The sequence below is a fragment of the Dipodomys spectabilis genome, unplaced genomic scaffold (genome assembly GCF_019054845.1).
Source record: "Dipodomys spectabilis isolate Male_0828 unplaced genomic scaffold, ASM1905484v1 ptg000295l, whole genome shotgun sequence".
In the NCBI taxonomy this organism is placed as follows: domain Eukaryota; kingdom Metazoa; phylum Chordata; class Mammalia; order Rodentia; family Heteromyidae; genus Dipodomys; species Dipodomys spectabilis.
Genome location: NW_024870972.1, coordinates 5077651 through 5085948, shown reverse-complemented (window position 1 = coordinate 5085948; position 8298 = coordinate 5077651). Strand labels below are relative to the sequence as shown.

At 39.7% G+C, this 8298-nt stretch overlaps 1 protein-coding gene across 1 annotated transcript; it reads right to left on the bottom strand.

The window, feature by feature from the left end:
* Positions 1 to 7153: 7153 nt before the first annotated feature.
* LOC122126982 (olfactory receptor 4L1-like) lies at positions 7154 to 8095 on the bottom strand. The gene has a single exon (XM_042701517.1). It carries the CDS (start codon positions 8093 to 8095, stop codon positions 7154 to 7156), a length of 942 nt encoding a protein of 313 aa, XP_042557451.1.
* Positions 8096 to 8298: the final 203 nt, after the last annotated feature.

Sequence of the window (8298 nt, the reverse complement as noted above, 5' to 3'; positions counted from 1 at the left end):
CAGTCGTGGGGCCTGAACTCTGGGCCTGAGTGCTGTCCCTCAGCTCTTCAGCTCAAGGCGAGGGCTCTACCACTTGAGCCACAACACCACTTCCGGCTTTTCTTTTTTTTTTTTTGCTTATGTGGTGCTGAGGAATCGAACCCAGGGCCTCAGGCATGCAAGGCAAGCGCTCTACCACTGAGCCACCTTCCCAGCCCGTAACTTATTTTCTTAATGCTTGCCAGTCTGATTGGGACTTAATGGAACCTTACTTTTAATATTTATTTAATTTACATTAATGTCTGTAATATGTTGTCAATTTCTTCACGTATTCACTATTTGTATTTTCTGAAACCTATCAACTCATTTACAAAACTCATTTACACATTTATGAATTACAATAGCTTTTAATTTGAGATCTATTTTTGAGCTTTGTGTGTTTTACATAAAATACTGAATAGCTACTGAATAGTTCTAATTTGATGCAGTCCTATTTTTAATTCTTGCTCTTATTTTTACTCAGTTAAACTTTTATATAATAAGTAGATACAAATGTCAATAACTTTCAAAGAGTTTCCTATGAGTTTTTTTTTTACCTCTAAAGCTATGCAGTTTAAAATTTTTGATATTGGCTTGAATTTTGTAGAGCCTAGGAGATTATGTCCTACTTTGTCTTCTTCATATAGAAAACCAGTTCAGTTTTTCCACCACCAATTTTTGAAAAGATTGTCTTGTCCATTGTATAATTTCCTCTCTTTTTTTTGGCGGGGGGGGGGGGGGTCTGGTCATGGGGCTTGAACTCTGGACCTGGGCACTGTCCCTCAGCTGTTCAGTTCAAGGTTAGCGCTCTACCACTTAAGCCACAGCACCACTTCTGGCTTTTTCTTTTTGCTTATGTGGTGCTGAGGAATCGAACCCAGGGCCTTATGCATGCAAGGCAAGCACTCTGCCACTGAGCCACCTTCCCAGCCCCAATTTTCTCTCTTTTTTCAAAGGTATATCTTGTCAAAAATATTTGTAATCTTTATATTATTTCTATTTTAAATATATGTGTTAAAAATTCACATCTGTGGTTCGTTTCTAGCTCTCTGCTCTCTCTCTTCTATTCTAGCTCTTTCTCTGTTCTTTTCTGCTCTCTCTCCTCTCTCTCCTCCCTCTCTTGCTGTTCTTTTCTAGCTCTCTCTGCTTTCTCTCTGCTCTAGCTCTTTCCTCTCTTTCCCAGCTTTCTCTCATTCCCAGGCCTTTCCCAGCAGCGTGGAGTGCCAACCTTGCCTGGTCCAGCAGGTCTATTGAATAAACCTACCCCTTACCTGAATACCACGTAAGTGCTGGTGCTGTTTTTACCAGGCTACCTCTTTTTAAAAACCTAACATAAATGGTGCCGAAACCCGGGATTTCTCTCTTTTTCCCCCTCTTTTTTCTTTTGTTTGTTCTTCCCTTTTTGCTCTGAGGAATACCCACAGTTCTGACGGTCTTCTGCGAACCAGTCTGTCTGCGGCGGAATCAGGGCATCGATACCAGTGCTCGCCTTCACATCCACGTCCACACCACTTCTCTACTCTGGTGAGTGAAACTATTCTCTACGGCTCTCTGTTGCTCAGTCTCTGTTCAGATGTGGTGCCATGCCAGAGAGCTCCTATGGCCTTTAGCTGAAAGGTCAGTCACCTCTGAAGCCGAGGACGCTTGGCTTTGGGGGCTTGGCCATTTCTCTCTAGAGGACTCTGGGGGAAGTCGGGATGCTGCTTCTGCCTGGTCAGCTCTCCTTCACTCACCAGACTGAATCTACTCATTTAATGGGGTGCTATGAATCACGCCTGAGCCGTGAAACCCCTTTGAAATGCCTCCTGCGCTCCCTGGAAAGCCAGAGAGCCTAATTTTATGCCATTCTCAGAAATACACAGTTTTTGCTACTGCAATGGTAAATGGTCAGAAGTCTGTTTAATTTCAGGCTCTCTTTGCTCTCTCTCTGCCATTCATGTCCAACTTTCTGTCCTTTTTTCTACAACTTTTTGGCTTGTGCCTTGAAGAGTGCGACGCAGGCTGGGTCCCAGGGACCCCCTCTAGGTTCCCTCTCAAAGGCTAGCCAATGTAGGCTTGATCTATTTGTTCAGTGTTTCTTTGCATTCATTCAGAAATTCGCCATCTTGAATTCGCCATCTTGGCCACGTGGTGGGTTAAGAGTTTGGCCCCATCTGACCCTTAACCTTCCACTAAGTTTACTACTCCATCTATTCCAAGGTGCCTTGCTAACAAGTAGCTCTTTTCACAGGCCCTGGTAACGGAGGCCCAACCATCTGATATGCTTTGTTAGCAAAGATGTCTAAACGTTGTTGAAATTTTAGGTTTTGAGTTTTGCCTTTTTTGTTTTGTGTTGTGTATTCTACTGACTACATGGTTCTAAAATACTGGGCATATCTGTGGTAAAATTCTCATCACATCTAATGAGTTTTGTCATTGCAGAATATTTGTCGGTCAATTCTTGATAAGAACCAGGTAAGCTCTACTTATTCTACTTGATCTCCTTGTTGCCTTAATTGGAAATAATAAAGGGCTTTTGTGGCAAAGATTGCAGTTCAAAGCCCGCCCGGGCTGAAAAATCCCTAAGACTCCATCTCCCAGCTGAACTCTGCAAGTGGTACTATAACTCAAAGTGGTTCAGTGCTAGCCTTGAGCAGAAGTGCTCAGGGACAGTGCCCAGGCCTTGAGTTCAAACCTCCTTGAATACTAGTGGAACTATAACTCAAAGTGGTTCAGTGCTAGCCTTGAGCAGAAGTGCTCAGGGACAGTGCCCAGGCCTTGAGTTCAAATCTTGAATACCAACTGGGACAAGCCATCCCAGCAATGAGCACCTAGACTCAGCCAGTCTGGGGAACAAGGGAACATGGAGAAGAGTAAGAGGAGATAATGTCACATCAGCTACTTTATGCCTGCCCTTTCAAAATTAACCAGAGCCAGGAGGTCAGTGGAAGTAAGAAGCCTACCCAGCCAATGTCTATACCTGTCTTCCTATTAACTGAACAGGAATTTATATTCTTGCTTTTGTCACCTGGTTTCTCTACCTAGTTGCCAGATGTCAGAAGTAGCTAGGGACATTTCTACCAACATTTTCAGCCCAAGTCCTTCCTCTTGCCATTTATTTGCTCTCTAGTATTTTTTTTCCAGCCCCTCAATGCTCATGAGACTTCTCCTGACTTCATCTAAGGATTCAACGCCACCAAGGGACAGCTGCTGCTCACTGCCTTCTCTGGGAGGAGACCAAATTCCAGCCTTTTACCCCTTTTGTCGACATCCCTTGTCAGCAGGAAGTAGCCAGAGAGAATCCTCACCCTATTTCATGATTATTAAAAGTCTGGAATGTAAGGTCCGCTCCTGGATGGCTAGCAGGCTCCACCATCCTCGCAGCAAAGTCTCCACCCAGTACCTGCCTTACCTAGGCAACTGGGACACCTGGAAGAGGTCACATCTGCATCCACTGAGGTCACATCTGAATTTGATGTGGCCACACCTTTTCCCCGCCCATACCCTAGATAAGGGCTAGCCCAGGCCGAGACTCTCTCTCTGTTGGTTTCTAGCTCTCTGCTCTCTCTGTTCTATTCTAGCTATTTTTCTGTTCTTTTCTGCTCTCTCTCTCTCCTCTCTCTCTCTCCCCTCTCTTGCTGTTCTTTTCTAGCTCTCTCTGCTTTCTCTCTGCTCTAGCTCTTTCCTCTCTCTTTCCCCTCTTTCCCAGCTTTCTCTCATTCCCAGACCTTTCCCAGCCACGTGGAGTGCCAACCTTGCCTGGTCCAGCAGGTCTACTGAATAAACCTACCCCCTTACCTGAAAAAAAAAATTCACATCTGTTTCAAAAAAGTATGAGTATATGATATTGAAAATGATTGTATCTTTGAAGATGAGCCCTAAATGGATTATGGCATATCCATAAAATGGAACTCTGAATAGGATTAAACTAAATAAAATAAAACTACAAATTTACAAAGATAAAAATTTAAAACATAAAACTGAATAATAAATTTAGGATAAAACAGGTATAAAAGTATATTTACAATAAAATTTAAAACTATGAAAAATAATAATCCATTTCACAATATATAGTAACAACAAATAATATAGGCAACAACTATATGTGGCCTATCCAATAGACACATGAAGAAATGCTCAACTTCTCTAACCATAAAAGAAATGCAAATCAAAACCACATTGAAATTCTACCTCACCCCAGTTAGAATGGCTATAATCAAGAAATCTAGTAACAACAGATGCTGGAAGGGGATGTGACAAAGGGGAACCCTACTACATTGTTGGTGGGAGTGCAAACTTGTTCACCCACTTTGGAAAGCAGTATGGGGGTTCCTCAAAAGACTCCACATAGAGCTATGACCCAGCAATCCCACTTTTGGGCATTTACCCAAACGATCACAAACAAGGTCATACCAAAGCCACCAGCACAGCTATGTTTATCGCAGCATTATTCATTATAACGAAGATATGGAACCAATCCAGATGCCCTTAGTAGATATATATATGTATACACACACACACACACACATAATGGAATTCTATGCCTCCATCAGAAAGAATGACACTGCATCATTTGTTAGGAAATGGAAAGACTTGGAAAAAGTTATATTAACTGAACTAAGTCAGGCCCAAAGAAACATAGGTCCCATGGTTTCCCTTGTTTGCAATGACTAGTACATGTTTAGGACAAGTAGAGAAAGTCAAAGGCTGTGTACATTTGACCATATAAGATGACGTTAAATGAAATATACACCAAGACAGAGACACAAGTGGTTTTGACTTTCTTGCTATTGTTTTTTAATGTACTTATAATGCACTATATGATTCTTTTGTTTATTTTTTATGTTCTTCCTCCACAATATAACACTTTTTTTTTTTTTGGCGGTTGTGGGGCTTGAACTCTGGGCCTGGGCGCTGTCCCTCAGCTCTTCAGCTCAAAGTGAGAACTCTACCACTTGAGCTACAACGCCATTTCCGGTTTTCTAGTTTTTTGGAGACAGGAGTCTCACGGTCTTTCCTGCCTAGGCTGGCTTTGAACCGCGATCCTCAGATCTCAGCCTCCTGAGTAGCTAGTATTATCGGCGTGAGCCACCAGCGCCCGGCTTAACACTTGTTTTCACTTTATTTGATTCCTGTGTTCTGTATCGTGTACATACACTTTTTGTAATTTGGGGAGTGGAAGGGATATAACGGAATGCTTAAATGGGGATTCAGGTTGATCCATTGTGAAGCTGAGATGTACAGAACACTATGTTGAAAACGAATTTTAAAATGTCAGGGGGTTGGGGAGGGAAGGGATGATAGGGGAAAAACAAAGGAGGAGGTAACAATGCTTAATAGGAAATGTACTCATTACCTTACTCATGTAACTGTAACCCCTCTGTACAGTATTTTTGCAATAAAAATATATATAAAATTTTAAATTAAAAATAAAAAATCTAGCATATCTATATCATCAAAAAAATAAGAATATGACCTATGTAGTTGGTAAATGTTCTGAAATGTAAATAGTTGTACTTGGGGGGCAGGGCAGGTTTTTCTCAAATCTCTAACAATGCACTTTTATAGTAAAAGATAAACTGAAACAAATGTGGGAAACTCTTCCAAGTTATTGAAGTGCTATGGTAGCTTTCATATTTAACTCTCTAATCAACATAGTTCATAGATAATGAATGCAAATGTATCTAGTAATCCTAGAAAACTATTTTCCATGAACCTCAATGTGATATTTGAAAGAAGAACTTAAAGTTTTACATGAACATATGACTAGAAACATACCTTTAAATTTCCTTTAGCTTTAATTAGTGTGGCAGGCACATTGCCTTAGAGGCAGGAAACAATAATGGTGGCTGGAAATCTGCAAGGGCCACCTAGTCATGATGTCCAAGGACCACACATCTAAATTAACATTTAGTACAAGTTAAGCTTTCCTCAATGTAACTTAACTAGCTTACATATTTTCTGTTTTGTTGTGATTTGAATTCAGAAATCCATAGAAGCTACTTTCTATGCAATTCTCATGCATATCAATCACTCATGAATATGATCATTGTCCCAGCTCACTAATAATCTTTCCACATTATCATGTTCAGCATGTAATTGTAATTGTCCATATTTGAGTTTAGAATAATTAACACTTAAAAAAAATTTAACTTTCTAAAAATCTTTAATTGCAAAAATGTGCTTTACTGTGATACTTACAATTTGGATATTATGTTTTTTGATCAAATTTGTTACTCAACCCCCTTTCTTCCTCATTAAAATTATTTTTTCACTAGATTCAATTTGGTATTATATAGATACACATATATTTATGCAGACACATATATATGTATGTGTGTATATGTATATATGTACATATATATATTATATATATATATATATATATATATATCTTCTACAATATTCATCCACCCCTGTCACACCTTTCTTTCTGTTTCCATTCCTACATTTTTCCCATAAAGGAACTACTTTAAAATCCAAAGTTAGATTCATAGTTAAAAATAAACACACACACACACACACACACACACACACACACACACACACCAAACTCATTTTCTATTTCTCTCTTTCTTTCTTTCCCTTTCTCCCTCTCTCCCTTTCTTTTGTTTTGGCCAGTCATGGGCTTGAACTTGGGGTATAGATGTTGTCCCTGAGCTCTCTTGCTCAAGGGTACTGCTCTACCACTTGAGCTATAGCACCATTTCCAGTTTTCTGGTGGTTAATTGGAGATAAGAGTTTAATGGACTGTCCTGCCCAGGCTGGCTTCAAACTGTGATCCTCAGGTTAAAGCCTCACGAATATGTAGGATTACAGGGATGAGCCGTGAGCACCTATTTTTTTAAAAAAAACTATTATTTCTTTTTATTTAAAAAGGATACTTTAAGAAATTTCTAGATTTCTAAATATAAAGAACAATTTCTGTATCCCTCTATCACATTAAAAAAAGTACAAATGAATTTCTGTGAATATAACTTTCAGTTGCACCATGAATGTTATACAAATACAATAAGAATATATACTTGAAAATTTCAGCATACAATATAATTATTTTAAAAAAATCTATAAAACAAAACAAAACAAAGAACTGGCAACCTAATTTCAAATGTAATTTACAGGATTTTTCACTAAAAGTCTTCATCTTCACTCTTCTCTATGAGGTTTGTCTGGAGCTCACATGTCTTGTCCTCAATCTGCTCATGGCTGATTTCATCTCGTGATTCCTCAGAGTGTAAATAACGGGATTTAGTAAGGGAGTGATAACTGAATAAAATACAGAAAGAAATTGGTCCACTAAGAAGCTACTAAATGGCCAAATGTAAATGAAAATGCAGGGCCCAAAGAACAGAGTCACCACTGTGATGTGAGCAGACAGTGTAGACAGAGCCTTGGAGAGTCCTGCTGAGGAGCGATGGCACACAGTTACCAGAATGATAGTGTAGGAAATGAGCAAGAGTATGAAGCAGATGAAAGACAACAGATCGCTGTCAGCAATAACCAGCAACTCCAGAACATAGGTCTCAGTGCAGGCAAGCTTCAATACTAGGGGAAGGTCACACAATATGTCATCCACTACATTGGGGCCACAGAATGGCAAGGTGACAGTGAAGACCATCTGGCTCATTGTATGCACAAAACCAACAACCCAGGACAGCAGCACAGATCCCATCAGCACCCTGTGGTTCATGATGGTTGTATAGTAAAGAGGTTTGCATATCGCAATGTACCTATCAACAGCCATGACTATGAGAAGAGTCATCTCACTTCCCCCTAGGAAGTGGAGGAAGAACATCTGAGTCATACAACCCCAGAAGGAGATAGTTTTAGTCTCCCTGAGGAAATCTGTCACCATCTTAGGGGTTGTTATTGTAGAAAGAGACATGTCAAGAAAGGAGAGATTTCCCAGGAGGAAGTACATTGGTATTGAATGGAGCTGGGAGTCAAAGGTTACAGTGATAACAATGAGTAGATTCCCTGCCATGATTGCTGCATAGGCCACCAAAAATATGCAAAAAAAGAAAATTTCAAGTTTCCAACTGCTGGTGAGCCCTAACAAAACAAACTCTGCTATCATTGAGTTGTTTTTTCTATCCATCTAGATGCTGTTTTTCAAAGAGCCTTTAAAGAAAGAAAATCTGGAAAACAAGATAAGTTAATAAGTAGTAGGTTTCAAACTATGGACATACAGAAAGAGAACATTTTTGCTACAGAAAGAGAAATTGGACATTTATGCAGAATAATACCATTTAATTAGTGAAAATCACATTGGCAGTACTACACTTTTTCTGTCAGAAAGGC

Bases quoted from the DNA above. Each gene is read 5' to 3' on its own strand.
- LOC122126982 (XM_042701517.1), bottom strand. From the start codon at position 8,095: ATGGATAGAAAAAACAACTCAATGATAGCAGAGTTTGTTTTGTTAGGG.